The sequence below is a fragment of the Drosophila arizonae genome, chromosome 5 (assembly GCF_054131065.1).
Source record: "Drosophila arizonae isolate 15081-1271.41 chromosome 5, UAZ_ARI_1.0, whole genome shotgun sequence".
In the NCBI taxonomy this organism is placed as follows: Eukaryota; Metazoa; Arthropoda; class Insecta; order Diptera; family Drosophilidae; genus Drosophila; species Drosophila arizonae.
Genome location: NC_142925.1, coordinates 16,906,667 through 16,923,244, shown reverse-complemented (window position 1 = coordinate 16,923,244; position 16,578 = coordinate 16,906,667). Strand labels below are relative to the sequence as shown.

At 36.5% G+C, this 16,578-nt stretch overlaps 2 protein-coding genes and 1 long non-coding RNA gene across 3 annotated transcripts; 1 reads left to right on the top strand and 2 right to left on the bottom strand.

Annotated features, from left to right (window-relative positions):
• Positions 1 to 244: 244 nt before the first annotated feature.
• On the bottom strand, positions 245 to 1,767 carry LOC149268584 (uncharacterized). Its single transcript, XR_016270375.1, has 3 exons — positions 873 to 1,767; positions 685 to 814; positions 245 to 541 (listed from the first exon to the last, which is right to left on the bottom strand). It is a non-coding gene; the product is annotated as an uncharacterized LOC149268584 (long non-coding RNA).
• A 1,289-nt stretch (positions 1,768 to 3,056) lies between these two features.
• On the top strand, positions 3,057 to 5,467 carry LOC108614964 (trypsin-2). Its single transcript, XM_018009187.2, has 2 exons — positions 3,057 to 3,751; positions 4,150 to 5,467. Exons 1-2 carry the CDS (start codon positions 3,065 to 3,067, stop codon positions 4,423 to 4,425), a joined length of 963 nt encoding a protein of 320 aa, XP_017864676.2. The 5' UTR covers positions 3,057 to 3,064; the 3' UTR covers positions 4,426 to 5,467.
• Positions 5,468 to 10,615: 5,148 nt separating this feature from the next.
• Positions 10,616 to 12,988, bottom strand: comr (cookie monster). Its single transcript, XM_018009352.2, has one exon. The coding sequence runs from the start codon at positions 12,532 to 12,534 to the stop codon at positions 10,759 to 10,761; it is 1,776 nt and encodes a 591-aa protein (XP_017864841.1). The 5' UTR covers positions 12,535 to 12,988; the 3' UTR covers positions 10,616 to 10,758.
• Positions 12,989 to 16,578: the final 3,590 nt, after the last annotated feature.

Genomic DNA, 16,578 nt, shown 5'->3' with positions numbered 1-16,578 from the left:
AGTATTCCCAATATATTTTTGCAATATTCAATAAGCCACACTTCCACTTTAGTAAGATTCATATGAATTCTTAAAGCAACTCTTCTACTCTGCCTCTTTTTCTATAAGCAACTCTGCTATTTGAGCAAAAACTGCATATATAGATAAAACCCATGCCAAAAGCCTCTATGCATAACTTCACTTATTCGACTTTCCACTTACTTTCCGGCTTAAATCATTCCCTGCTGCTTTATAAACTACCATGCGGCTGCTTCTTCTTGAAAACTTAATTTCCAAAGTTGAGTTCAACATTTCTGCAATTAAACAATATTTCCGCGTCAAGTGCAAACACTGCGTTGGTCACTGTGGCAACTGGGATTAGGATTACTTTTGCAGTTGCTGCATTGTTCGTTTGTTGTTAACTTGTTCAGAAATAAATTTGCTAGATTTGTGGCGAGCTGAGCTAGGCTAGCTGCTGGAAGAAACATCTCATTTAGACCCTAATGAGCTGGCCGGCGTAGCCAACGCAGTGGCATGTAAATCTTACAGCTGGGCTGCTCCACTTACGAACAACATCCATTTCCATAAATATCAATTAAGGCGAAAGAGAGAGGGAGTGAGAGAGAGGGGAAAAAAAGAATATCAAAACGGAGACAGAGGCATGCGGCTCGTAGTCTTCGCCTGCTACCGGCAATCAGGGCCTACCTGTGGCAGCAGCCTACGCAGTGAAGTTTTCGTCTTCGTCTCACCTTCGTCTTGCTCTTCTACTCGTTTTTTTTATATAATTGGACAATTTAGGTGCTACTACGTCGCATTTTTGTGTACCCTAGCCTCACTGCTAATTAAATGAAAATAAAAATGTCGAAGCTCATGGGCGGGCGATGAAAACTTACCGGAAATTTAGCTCAGCTCCAGTTTTGGTGTTCAAGCGTAACGGCCAATGTGGGCGTGTCACAGCACAGCACAATTGAAGTCACGTCAAGGTTCAATGGGCTGTGCAACAATAGTTGAACACAATTTATGGATCATTCGGTATTGCTCTTCAAATTCAATTAGTTGCCTCAACCCCTCCCAAAAAAAAAAAAAAAAAACTAGGGAGAAAACTTTTCCAACATTCCGACGCTGTGCGGTGGCATAAGAGGCTTAGAAAGAAAATTATTAATAAACTGCTTTCACTAATTTACAGGCTGGCGACGGACTGGGGCAGAGCGAGGGCTACATAAACATAACAACATTTTCAGAGCTCTATTTGGCAACACTAAGCGTCCACTAAGCATCAATATTTCATGCTAAGCCTATTAGAGATTATTGTGCCAGCTTACAAAGGCCTAAATGACAAGTGGCAACTGCTAGCCGAGTTGGGGGCGAGCCAGAACCAGAGATAGAGCCAGGGACGGTTGGCTCCTGGTCTCTGCGGGGCTTATTAAGCGTTTCATTTGCATAATATGTATGTGTGACAGCGAAATCAAGTTGAATGAAATACTTACCAAATAAATTCTGCATTTCTTAGCATTTGAATGTGGCTGATTTTAACGAAAGGCTTGGCTTAGGCCGAAATTGATTAGGCTAGGAAATTATTGAGTGCAGTGGATGGTTATTATTGAAAGACAGACAGGGAATGATTACATGAATGATTACATGACCTACTGTTGGGACTTAAATGGCTGATAATTCGATTATGTAATATACTTATCAACAATAAGTCCTCAGTGATATAGTTTATAAACTGATTTTATAGTAGCTTGTACTTCCACATAAATGAGTATAAATAAAATAAATTTAGTTTTTATTACCCAGTATACAAAAGCTGAAATATTTTGTGTTAGCACTGTCTAAGATATAATATACTTTTAAATATATACATATATATTTCTTTTATATATTACTATTTTATTTTATATATATATTTATTATAATTTTATATATTTCTATTTCAAATGAAGATAATGCATATAAATAATTATTCTGTCCAATATTTTTTTTGGAAATACATATCAACATTAATATTTAGTTTTGGTATTTTTGGTGCAATTTTAGTTGATACCGCTAAATTAACTAACTAACTAACTAACTATATATTTAATTATATTTATTAATTATTAAATTTAACATTCAAAAACAATACACAATACAAATAATATATAAAAAATAAATTTAATATTTTTACATATATCATTATTACATTTTATTTTATATCGCTCAGGTTAGACTGAAAGAACAATCTGCGTATAACAACTCAGCTATATCCTTTTCTATAATATTTAAAGTTTATAGACTACAAAGTTTATGTTAATATATAGATTAAGTCTCTTAAATATATTTTCACAAAGCGAATATACCCTGATTTTTCATATTCAATGAGTTCATAGCATATTAAATGAATTATAATACAAAATATTTAACATAACTTACATGACACGTATTTTGAATATAATAAATTCCTATATGGTGTTTTAATTACTTTAAAAATATTTCGACCTGCTATGCCTTTTGGAAAGCAAGCTAATCAAGCTTTCAGCAAACTCAATTCCTAAATCGATATATTCAACTGAGTGCGAGGAGCAATGTTTGCGATTCACCGATGGAAAAGTGTGAGCCAGTGTGAAATACTGTGGCTCAGAGGCCACCTGAGATGCACATGCGAATAATGAATGCTTTGCAGCTCGTGATTATGTGAAAAGTGGTCGATGTCGATGTCGTTGGCAGCGGGGCGGGCAGCAGGGGGGTGGTCGGGCAGGGAAAATATTTACACACCATGTGGCGTGCAAACATTTCATGAATCCATTTGCGCAGCAGCTTGGAAAATCGTTGGAAAAAAAGAAAATGAAATGAAATGAAAAACTAGCCATTTTCGGTGCCCCGAGACGACACGTGAATGAAAAAGAAAACTGGTCAGGTGAGCCAGGAAATAAACGATAGAATTCGACAAATGATTAGCAGTTGCAGAAAAAAGCAAACTATTTAAAAACAAGATTCCAAGAGCGGATGTGGGTCAGCTATGTATACGCTCTTGGCCTGTGGCCGGGCCAGTTCAGCTGCAGCAACATCTGCTTGGAGCTGCAGTAACTATTTCGTGGTCAACGAGATGAGAGTGCAGCTCATCTGTTTCGCTGTCTGGGAAATTCTGTGCATCTGCTGTGCCACTGAGGCAGCGGTGCAACCTGCCGCCGCCGCCTCCGTTCACGTTCTGGTGGATCGCGGCGAAGACTTTGTCCAGTGGCTGGCCAAAATCTTGCTGCCCACAGCAGCCCAAGCGGAGCCAGTCACAACTCAAACCACTCAAGTGGATCCACTGGAACGGGAATGCACCGCCTGCCGCTGCGGACTGATCTATACGCTGGATAGCCAGCATTCTGCCAGGGCGTCATGTCGCCATCATTATCCCTGGCTGGCTATGGTGCTGCTGGCAGGAGACTTCCACTGCGCCGGCTCGCTGATCAGCGACGTGTATGTGCTCACAGCTGGCCATTGTGTGGAGGGCATGCCGACTGAGCTCATCCAAGTGCATCTGCTCGAGCCCAATCGCAGCGCCATCGATGCTCAGGTGCTCGAACGTCGAGCCACGCACGTGACGGTGCACGAGCTCTATAAGCCATATAGTTTCGATCATGATATTGCCCTGATACGGCTCGATCGTCCGGTGAGCTTTGAGCAACGTCTGCGACCCGTTTGCCTCTCCTCAGCCAGCGCCAGCTACGAGGGCGAATTGGCCAAGCTAACGAGCTGGAGTGGGCCAAGACAGAGTGCGGCCTTTGGAATGCAAAGCCTACAGGTGAGATTTGTATTAAATGTTATACATATATACATATATAAGTATATATTTAAGTGGGTATAACTAGCTAATCGTCAACTTTTCTAATAATTCTTTATGTTTTCTTTCTTATCTACATTTCTTTGACCGCAGAGACTTAACACAATTCGCTTGAAAGTTTCTCTATCTATAAATTTCACATCTCCCATTTGCTGTTCCTTCAAGTTCTCTTTGCTGTTCATATTCAAGCTCTCGCGTGGAAGGCCCTATCTAAAGTTAATTGTTTTTTAGCTGTTCGCGTTTGTTGTCTAAATATGATGACTTTATCCTAGATCTGTTCCCTGGCATCGGTTCAATTTAAAATAATTATTTTTTTTACCTTCCCAATACTCGGCACACCCTTCGCCGCCCCTCAACAGGAAGTCGATGTGCTCATCCTTAGCCAATCTGAGTGCCGCCGCACCAGCTCCACCGACAATTTGCTCTGTGCTAGCTGCCCGGAGGATGCCTGCAGCGTCGACAGTGGCGGTTCACTCCACGTGCTCTTCGACGAGCTGCTGGGGCAGTATAAGCTACTGGGACTTGTCTCCAAGGCGCCGGGCCTCTACACACCTGTGAATCAATACCTGCGCTGGATTGAGGCCAACACTGCCAATGCCTGCTACTGCATGGATTTAGCCGGCGAGGACTACTAGCTCGGCCAGCGACTAATTGCTGGCCCGCTCCTGTCAAACTAGCACTGCAACCAGGAATGGAGTGAAACTTTTGGCATTGCATATGTATTAGTATATTTTGCATAAACTACTTTAGTGCACTTTGTGTGCCATCCATGTCCCAGCGCACATCCACATCCACATTGCTCCGCCCGTAAGATATCCATAACTCTGGCCGTAAAATGTAAACGTAAAACGTATCCATTGGCAAATAAAAAAGCAATTTGAAAGTGGGTGAGCTGCAGGTGGGGCAATGTCCTTCTATTCGCATAATACTCCAATCTTCAACTTTGCAAGTTTGCCAAAAAAAAAAAAAAAAAAAATTTAAAAAAAATGAAAGGAAAAACGGGGCCAGGGACATGCCGCAGGGACGCACCTGGTCCAGGACAAGGCCATAGTTGTCTCACTCCTTCTCCATATAAATAAATCCCAATTCGGTGCATATCAACTGCCACCGCATGCGAAATATTTTCTGCAATTGAGTTTGTTATGCATTTTGCATTTGTGCAATCATAAAACCTCCCACCCAAAAAATAGAGAAACCCAACAAGAGGAACACGGGGGAAAAGGAGGCAAGGCCGCTTGCAGGAGCAAGTTTTTCACTCTAGATAAATTGCTCGAAATATTTGCGGCAAGTGAGTTCTTAAAGTTGCATTGCAATGCGATAAGCACAACTTTCCGTTATTGCCAACAAATTATTTACTTTGTACGAGAAATGGCTTATGCGCTGTGAGTTTTGATTGGCTCTAATGGAGAGCTACGATAGTGCACCGTCACATACAACAGAGAGAGAGAGATGGAGAGATACTTTTAATAAAAATACATTTATAAAGTTCCAAATTGAGTTATCATTGCAGCAGCAGCAGCAGGAGAAGGAGCAGGAGTCGAATCTATGTGGGTGAATTTGATTGGGAAACTGTTCTAAATTTTAGAGTGTAATTACCTTAGCTAGAAACGTGCTGCAAAGTGTTTCAATATTTTTACAACAAATTTATGTCTTCTACAAAATTATTATACTTCTACCTTCCACATTTCTATTTCCATATTTATATATTATTATATTTATATTATTTTATGTATTTTATTCTAATATGTATTTCTTAACATTTAAATAAAAAAAAATTAAATTTAAGTTGTATAAATTTGTATGATTTTTTTCAATAATACATATTATGTTATATTTAGGTCTATATTATTATTTTTTCTATATATGTATATTATATTTATATTTAGATTTCTATTTTCATATTTATATTTTTTCCCATCTACATTTTTATTCATATTAAAAAATAAAAATATTTTTAAACAATATATAAATTAAAAAGACTATTATTTATATAAAAGATTTTTTATTTTTAAAATGCACATCATAAAAAAAAATAGGTTATGTATTTCATTTTTAATAAAAAATGCGTGTCAATTGAAAATAAAGAAAAAGAAAATAGATTTAAAAATCAAAGTATATATAAAGCATAATTGTTTTACAAATAAAATTAATTTAGTAAATTATATATTTAGAGTAGAAATATAATTTAAACGTAACAATTAAAAAAATGAATAAGTTTATATTCAATATAATTGGTATATAGTCAAAAATAAACAAGTAAGAAAGCTCTAGTCGAGACTGCTCGACTAGGAGATACCCTGAACCCTCTAAGCTGATATTCTAATCATTCTGCACTTCTTTTATGCACACATACATACACATGCATCCACACGCACGCATATGCCTGCGCTTTGCTAACTGCGCAGTAAGCAGCGACTGCGCTTGGGCTGCGCTGCAGTGTGGGCAATATTATGGGAATTTATTAGTTAAATAATATCTGTTGTAGTGAGACTATCTCAATGAAACTTTCAGAACATGATCATATAGCTAAAATGTATGTACATTCCAAAGCACAAGTCTCTAGTACTTGAAATACGTTTTTTACAAATTTGGGGCGAAGGGGGCGTGGTATCCAAAATCTGTAAATTACAAAATCTGCATGTCCATTAACTTTATATACAACGCAAATTTGAAGTCTCAAGGTCTAAAAGTATTCAAATTAGGCCGAAAAAACAATGTCGATTTTTCGATTATTCTCGATAAAAAAGTTATCGGATGAGTTATCGAAAAAATAAGATAAACTTGTACTGCCGATAGTATGCATGCCAAATTTCAGCTCTCTAGCTCTTATATCTTCTGAGATTCTTTTGCTCATACGGACGGACAGACGGACAGGGCTATATCGACTCAGCTCGTCGTCCTGATCAAGAATATATATACTTTATGGGGTCTGCGATGATTCCTTCTGCCTGTTACATACTTTTCACAAAACCATTATACCCTGATTTCCCATTTTCAATGGGTTCAGGGTATAAAAATAACTGTATACAATTTTTGCATATTTGGAAAATGCATTTCAATAAGAAATGAAATTAAAAGTAATATAAAATTTATTGACATGAATTATGCATTTCAGACAAAAATATATGATTCCCAGCTAATTTACAGTTGAGCACTCAAAGAATTATTCAAATTTAACAAAAACAAAGTCAACATAAAATTTTACTAGCTTTCCAAATTTGATGCCACCAATTAGGCTTTCCACACACACATACACACACACACGCTGCTCCCATTTGTTGAAGCGAGACTAACCTATAACAAATTGCCAAATCGTGGAAACACGGCTTAGTCTCATAAATCGAAATATGCAAATAGTTAGATATATATATATATATTTTTTTTTTTTCTTAACAATCTCTATGGATCATTAAAAAAGTTTACGACTTCATATTAAAACCACACAAACTGTAAGCCGTAAAGAAATGCATTTATACTTTGCCAATAAATTTGTCTCACTTCGTTTTTTCGTTGTCGTTGTTGTTGTCTGTCTTCTCTGTGTCTGGCTGTGTTTTGGGGCCAGGGCACATGCTCATAAAGATTTCCTACTCAAAGCCATAAAGCAGTCTCGGTGTCTTGTCTTAAAGTTAAAGTACTGACGGCATGGCCAGCATGGATTTCCAGCTAAACGACAAATAACTTGGCATTTAATAACTCTACGGGTTCGTTATATTTCTCTCTCTCTCTCTCTCTCTCTACATCTCTCTCTCCCTACCTCTTTCTCTCTCCTGCTTTTTAATTCCATGTTCTTCAGTCGCTTCATTATTATGCGTTGAGTCGATTTCATTTCAAGCCGCGAGGTTTCATAATTTAAAACTGCGTTTTGTCGCAAAACGAATTTATGTGCTGAAATTAATGCTAAGGTTGGGTATCCAAATGTATGGATAGAAAGAGAAGGCAAGAGAGTGGGAGATAAGCAGAGAAGAGGAGTAAGTGAGAGAGTAAGTTAATTAAATTTGATTTAAACTTTTTATGCACTTAAAAATGTTAATAGAATTCTTGAGAAATAAAATAAATAAAATTCATATTCAAAAGTTTGAAGTTTAGAGACTCAATAAAGCAGCTAATATAGTCAGCTTCAGGGCAATAAATTTATTTCTATCCAATAATCACATGTCATGTTCTTTGTTAAGGGTCGCCCAGCGAGCGATGCTGCCCAATCAGATGCCAAGCTAAAGCAGCTGTCACCGATTCTGGGGAAGGCAAACATGACACATCTCATTATGATGTGGCTGCCAAATGATGAAGCCTCCTTCTTGGCCACAAGCATTTGCATACACAGTCACAATTCCCACTCTCAATGTATATGTGTGTGTGTGTGTGTGTTTGTGTTGTTGCTGTCAGAGTATTTTGTTTATGATTTTGTAGCTGTCATAAAGTTATTAAAAGTATGTGACATTTTTATGACATTATGACGTCTTGACTCAGAGCCCGATTTCCCGAGTCACGACATACCAGATGAACAGCAGGAAAAAACATGAAAAAAAAAGAAGAATGCCACTTGCTTTTGTTTTCATTTGGGTCTTGCAGCTTCGAGGGCCTCTGAAACATGCCATGAAATATGATATCAAATAAAAAGCAAATTAAAGACGATAAAAATCGTGTTGCGTCTCATGCTGTGAATTGTATAAGAAACATTTTTCGTCTCTTTTTTGCAGGGACCCAGAGAGAGAGAGAAAGAGAGTGAGAGTACTTAAAATTTCTAACAAAATATGTAACGCCAGGAAACAGATGTCTTCGACACCTCGAAAGTTTTTATATTCTGAAATGGTCTATAGAAGCTTATCCAACTCAAAATTATCATATGAATATAAATTTATTGAATTTTATATGCTGATACATTCAGAGGCAGACTATTTATATATATTTTCAATCTTAATGTATATTCTATATATATGTATGTACATGTTTTCTATATGTATAATTGTATCCATCAGTTCATATTAAATTGGTTGCCAAATAATTGTATAAAATATATATTCCTTGATATTTCAATTCTTCCATAATATCATTTAAATTGCATAAATAATTTTTGTCTTAGACCTTTTTGATATACCTAGAGCTTTCAAATAAATATTGATTTAACATTCTATACCAAAAATCATGTTACGCTCTTCGATTGACAATTTAGCCTTCACAGGGAATTCTATATTTGATATAACATGTTATGCTTATATGATTAGCAACTTAGTTACAAAAGTCTTCATCAATAATTATCTGCAAAATTCTAAGAGCAGCCCCAGCAAGAGTATTTCATATTCGCCCTTGTCAAGCTTAACTATTTCTCTTTATTTCTCTCCCTTTTTTTTTAGTTTTTTGCGAAATCGAAACCAAAAGCCACTCGGGCGACCTGTCTTTGGGGTCTCTTAAAATTGGCCTCGGCTTGAATCTGATCGCTTCGGCAGTTGTTGTTGTTGTTGTTGTTGTTGCTGTGGTTATTCGCCTTGTTATTTGGTGGCTCATAAAACTTGTAAACATCGCACTGATTGTGCCTCCGGTCTGAAAGCCCCAGCAGCCCAGTCCCCGCCGCCAGCTGCCCCTCGAGCAGCCTCTTCGGCCCCCGCCAGCTGCCCCTCTCATGCATTCAGCGCTGTGGGCGTTAAATGTAAAGATATTTCTCGTTCATATTGTATTACAGCCACAGTTTTGATAGGCCCCGTCGGCCCCTCCCACTCAGCACTATGTCTACAAGGTAATGAGGCGAAGACGTGGAGATTTTGATAAGCTGATAAGCGTTTTAGTGTTTCTATGCCATATTAATTTCAGTAAAGGGCTCAGGCCATATCAGAGTGAAGTAAAGGCAAAGTGAAGTAAAAGTTGGTTGCATTAGGTAAACAATTTTATGATATATGTGCTACGACAGATATGAATATGGAAATGAATAAATATTTAAGTAAAATCTTAGGTTCAATCAATTGTTTTTTTATTTATTTTTTTTTTTATTTATTTATAAAAATGGATTTTAAGCTTAACTTCAGAGAGCTCGATATATTATTTCAGTGTATGACTATTAAGTGCACTTATTTTTATTTATATGAAATATATTTAATTAACAACAAAAAATAAAATAAATAATAAAATAAAAAATAATAATAAAAAATTTTAATTATTCTTTGTGCTTATTTTTATTTTTATTTTTATTTATTTTTTTTTTTTTTGTGGTTAAAGTTAATTATCGTAAAAAAAAATTGAAATAAGAATAAAGTAATGAAAATAATATGTTAAAGAAATTAGCAAGGAATAAAATAAATTCTCAAGTCAAAACTGAATTTCAGCAAAATGTTTTTAATTAATTAGAGCTTACTTTACTATTTTATTTATTTTATTTTATTTTTATTTATTTTATTTTTTTTTTAATTTACTAGATTTACTCAATACAAAAAAAATATATATATATATTTAAATATATCTAGTTTCCATATAACCAATTAATTAAATATTTGCATTACAACATACTTTCAATTTCATTTTCTCTTATTTATTAACCAAAAAGAATTTTCAACTTAGAGATCAGAGCTTAGTATTAATAAATATATTTGTATGTTTCAGATATAAATTTACGAAACATATTTATATTCAATATATTTTATCAATAAATTTTATTTATTAATTAATCTAAAAAACTCTTGAGCTTAGAGCTCAGAGCTTGACTTTGGAGGGAGTCGTTTCCATTTGAGTATGGAGTACTCTATATCACAGGAGAAATGTATCACTAAAAATATTTAACAAATGCATAACTGTAAATTAACTATATATGTATATAATATATCTTACTGAAAACTAAAGTTTAAATTTAAAACGGGTTTTATTTTTTATGCTAAGCGCCTTAGTTTAAACATTAAACATTATTGTTAATCTTAATGTTGTTACTTATGAAATATTTTTATTTTAATGCAATAAATAAAAAAGAAAGCAAACCTGAGGCTTTCTCAGCGAGCTCGTTTCGACTTGGAGTTGCGCAGATCGTAGCGACGTCGCTTGACTCCAATCTTTGTGGCTGGCTGGCATTTCAGTTCCTTGTCTGCTTCGTTGTTGCTGCTGCTGTCCTCGTCCTTGTCCTTGGGCTCTTCCTTGATGCAGGCCGCAGCGGCAGCAGCTGCCTGCAACAGATCCTCACAGTGCTCATCCACGGGCTCCTGCTCCAGCTCGGCATCCGTCATGGCACACTTTCTCGCCAGCTTTTTTCGCTTGAGCTTGGGCTTGACTGGCGTCACTTCCTTCTTTTCGGCATCCAACTCCAGCTCCACATCCACATCTCCGTCCGCCTGTTCGCACAGCTCCTGCATGACCTGCTCCAGCTCGATATCCTCGGGTGGCAGATGGAAGCTCTCGCTCGCCTGCGATTGATCCGGTTCGCTCACGGCACTCGGCGTGCTCGGCTCGTGTCTGCCGCTCTCGATGACGTCATCCTCATCCTCTGAGTAGGCGACGCCGATGGGCAAGTTCTGCTGGAAGGAGTTGGCCTTGCTGGCATCCACCACGATGTCCTTGTAGCCACTGGTGCTGGCGCCGTAGCGCGGCAGATACTCCGCAAAGAACTCACTGATCAGCGGCGGCTCCACGGGGCCATAGAAGCCAGCATAGTCGGGCACCTTGCCGGCGTCGAAGTGCAGCACAGAGTCGCGCGGATTTATGTGCTTGGAGGCCAGCGCCGGCGCCAGAGCCGACTGCGCCGCCTGTCGACTGCTGCTGATGCGTCCGCGTCGTGGCAGGAGCTGCTCGGCGATGGGCTCCCGCTCCTGGAGCAGCCGCACATCGTTGTGGTAGTTCAGCAGGGTGTGGAAACGAAAGCGAGCGAGCTGCAGCGGCGTATAGGCGCTCCGATGTGGCGGCTCCTTGCCGCCGCCTTTGGGTAAACATGCATTGCGCGTCCTTTGCGTCTTTGGTGCTGGCTGCCGCTCCCTCTGTGGCGTCGGCGTCGGTATCAGCAGCAGCTGCTCCGAATGGTAGGGATTGAAGTGCTCATGCTTGTAGTAGAGGTGCAGCCGGCCGCCGTGCTCCAGCTCCTGCTGCTCCTGCTCCAGCAGCGTCCGCTCGAAGCCCATGTCCGTCAGCTGGCGGGTGAACTGCAATACACTGCGACTGCGAAACATGCACTGGCTGCCGGTCAGATGATCCTGCAGCCCGATATAGTCCAGCTGCAAATGCTTACCGTCCGTCGTCCAGTTGATGAACGGCACGTGCTCGCTGCTCGCCGCCAAATGCAGCTTGTGGGTGAAGTGGTGGCTCAGCAGCGTTTGCAGCGGCTGCTTCGATGCAGGAGGCGCAATGGGCTTCAGAGCGCTCACGTCTGGTATGGAGGGCACGGGTGGCAGGGGCGGAACGGGTGCTATGGAAGGCACGGGCATAGATGACATGGAAGGCATAGATGACATGGATGACATGGCTGACATAGCTGACATGGCGGACATGGCTGACATGGCTGACATTTGTGACACTAGCGGCTTCACTTCGATGCTCGTAACCCCATCCGCCAGGATGATGGTCTCTGACGGACTAAGGCTCTCTAATTCGTGGGGCACTTCCTCAAGCGTGTTCAGAAACTCTAATAAATCCAATTGAGCGCTACTTTGTGTCTGGTCAGGACTCAACACTGGCGGACTGTCCCCGGCCTGGTCATCCGACTGGTCATCTGTTGGCTTCTCGAGCATTTTGATGGGACTGTCGTTGTTGCATTCTCGATGCTTGCTTTTACTTGTCGACATTTTCCTTTGGCTGTTTAGTTCGGTTATTTGTTTATTTATTCTGAATGACTAGCTGTGCGAGTTTTTTTTACGAACTACACGCACACTTGTGCAGCACACATGTGTGTGTTGTGAGCCCCAAAATACATTGTGTCAGCCTGTCAGTGTTAGCAAACGCCGAACACTGACATTGAAAAAACAAAACAAAAGAAAACGAAAATACATTTGCAAAGGGTTGCAACACTATAGCGGCAATCGAGGGGCGCCAAAATATTTTTAAAAATTCCACCGTTTCAACAGAGCTGAAGGACTTGAATTTTTGACAGCTAGAAGCTGCTTGTAAGGGAAATGAAGATAACAAAATATAATGATAATAATTTATTAGTTTTATTACTCAATTCGAGTTTATCTGCTCAGTAGTTTGTCTAATCTTTTATTTATCTATTTTACTCTTTATAACAATTTATTATGAATGAAAGTATTTTGATGTATTTAAAATTAAAATGGTTTCATAAGGCTACTCTTCACTTAAATTAAAATGAAAATTTTCTACTTAAATAGAAGCAGAGAGGCATAGAATATAGTGTGTTAATTTGAAGTTATATTTTTATAACTTTTCGGGAAGCAACTGAAAAGAACGTAGAACCCTGTAAAAATTTGCTATTATGAAATGAATTGATAGAACTAAAACATAAAATTTCTAAAATCTATTTAAATAAATAAAGATCTAAAGCATAGCACTTCATATACTTCTTTTTATAGAATTGTGAATAAAATATAAAAGTCCTACAAAATGTTATTTAAATCGCAGAATATTTCTATTGTTCAATAATTTAAATACTAAATTGATAATGCCCGCTAGGCATATGCATACGAATATATTCCCTTTTATATATTTACTCAGATTTATATTCCTTGCATATTAAATAAACATATATATTTGTATGTATATACTCACAACCTTTTTGTTATGCTTATAAAACTTTAATGACTCGGCAACATAGTCGATTTGAGCGACATGTCCCCAAAAAGTCAATAAATATAAATTTGGAACTAGCTAAGCAGCAACAAAAAAAAAATTAAACAGGGAAAGCTAAAAAAAAAAAGCTAGCACAGTCGAATATTGAATACCTCACAAAAAAAAAAAAAAAAAAAATAATAATAAAAATAAAAAATAAAAAAATATATAATAAATATATATATAAATAAAATAGATTTTCTTAATTATAAAAATAAAATTAAATAAATATATATTTCCTGAATATATAATAGTAGTTATTATTATACTTTAATTTAGACTTATAACAGAAAAATAATATTAAATAAATTATAATAATATATAAACATATCTCGAAAAATCATCAACAAATATATATGAATACAAAATTATACATACTAAAAAATATGTATATGAATACAAAATTATATGTATTTTTCTATAACTGCATATATTCCACATGTAGCAACTATTTCAGTTTATATATTTTCTATTTTGTTACAAATTCCAAATACCCTAAGCAAGCGTATAGCCGCCAAAAAAAAAAGAAGAGAATACTGTATTATAAAGAAGCAAACACATTTCATTCCATTTGAATGCACTTTATGTATTGTTTGCAATAAATCTATTGTTATTCCGACGCACCCTTTGCGAACCCCCTTTGGGCGGCAAATTTCAAAGGCGAGGACATGGGGAAAAAAAGGATACACCCGCAATATCAATAATAACAGCGACGACCCAACAACAAAAAGAGCGCCGCCAACATTTGACACTCGCTCCACTGTTTGCTGTTGTTGTTGTTGTTGGGCATTCGAGGGCCCCAAGCACGTAGCCAATCAGCGGGTGGATCGGCAGTAGCTTTAAATTGACATTTACATGAATATTTAATATACATCCTTTAATCATGAGGCGTTCCGCTCTGTGTTTGCCGGGTAAATAACCAAGTTCCATGTTGGTTCATTGCCTGAATAAATGAATGCCCCTGGACAACGACATCAGCATCAGCATCGACATCGACATCGACATCAACATCGACATCGACACATACATGACCATGGACACGGACATGGACATGGACATGGACAACCAATGTCCATGTATTGGTTGCTCATTTGACAGTTTCACTCGACGCTGCATACACTTGCAGCAATTAATTGCTACAAATTAAGAGCGATGAGAGCTCAAGCTGTTATGAAGAAGATGAAAATGCCAATTTATTTATTTATTTATTTATTATAATAAGTACCAGAGGGTATGCAAATTTGTTGATGTTAAGAGGTAAGAAAATGCTTTGCCAAGTGTTGCAAAATTAAAACGAGTTCAAATATCATGGACGGAATCAAATTTGGACAGTTGAAAAATTCCAATTTATGAATTGCAATATATAAAGAAACACTAATTTTAGTCCACATAAACTTTATTTAAAATAAATAATTTTTTTAATTTAAAAAAATAAAAAAATTGAAATAAATATAAAATGAGTATTTTATTAAAGAGAATTAGGTGAAGTTTCACAGCAAAAATTGACAGACAAAACTGAGAAAATATGAAACCAAATTTATAATAATAAAATATTAAATTCAATGAATATTTGTCCCAGATAAAATTTAAGATAATTTAAAATATATAGTATAAAATATAAGTTTTTACTTGTATAAATATAATATAAATATACTTTTATTATTATTAAGTATATCCACAATGATTTCATTTAGAATGAAAATTATTTTAGTTTTAAAACATTTTGAATGACTCTTGCCTAATTTCAAATTATGTTTTTATTTAATTTTAAATACTAATACTAAATTATTGTGGATATATTTAGTATTTTTATATTTCAAGAAGTACAAATTTATTTTAATACATCAATTTATATTAATTATTGCTAAATATATCCAGAATTACTTTATTTCAATTGCATCTCGAATATTTCTTTTCCTTAAAAATCCTTTTAATGAAAAGCAAAAACTATGAACGATTCTTGGCTAATTTATGCTTATGTTTTAATGCCGTATACATTGTATATGGCCATGCTATATAGTTTTATAACTTGTTTCGTTTTATGGCCAGTGCTGACGACGGCTGGCTCTTGATGTCTGTCCCAACTTTATGGCCAAGTTATGATGTTGCGCTCTTATTTGAACTGCGGAGCACAATAAAAGCCGCGAACGGGGCGAATGTGACGAATAAATTTACACAAGTCGACAAAAAAGACGACGAAAAGTGCGACACGCACGTGATTTTCACAATGTTTCCTTTAGCCTGTTTCCCTGAGTATTTTTTTTTTTTTTTTTTCATTCTCATTCTTGTTTTCATTTTCATTTTAGCTTTATTTTTTTTCGTTTTATACATTTTTTTCCCTGTTCGTTTGTCGCATAGCGGAAACGAGCAAAGTTTTTATGATGTGACGCGCCCGTTGAGTCCGAGTTGAAATTTCGTTTCATTTTCAGTTTCACTTCTAGCTTAGTTTATTTGTTCGTCTGCTTCTTCTTCTTCAGCAATGACAGTTGTTAAAAGTTCTACGATGACCTCAAAAAGAAAGGATTGCAGAGACGATGCTCATTTATCTTTTGCAATAAGTTTTAGCGTGAAGATCATTAAAGATTTTTTTTTAATGGCATACTTATTTACATATTACCTTTATTATAGATACCCTATCATATGAAAAGCGGATATTCAATATGATATGGAATATATTAAAAATTAATTTTTATTATAGATATAGAATATTTTCGGAATTTATGTTAATTAATATACAGAATATTCAAAAAACTTCTGGAAACAACTCGAAGTTTCAGTGTTAAATATTAACAATAATGATCATTATCTTTGTCATTCATATATGTTTAAATAGACCTAAGGTCGAAGCTCCAGAGATTAATATAAGGAATCCCAGTGTAAATCTATAACAGTTTTCTTTCTTTTACAGCGGAAAAAGTTCCCAGTTTGCTTTAATAATGATTACTATCATTATCATAAAGGACTGCTTAGGACTTTTAAATATTTTATAAATCTAATAATGATCATTACTATATATGCTAATTCTCTTAGCATTAAAATTATTGAAC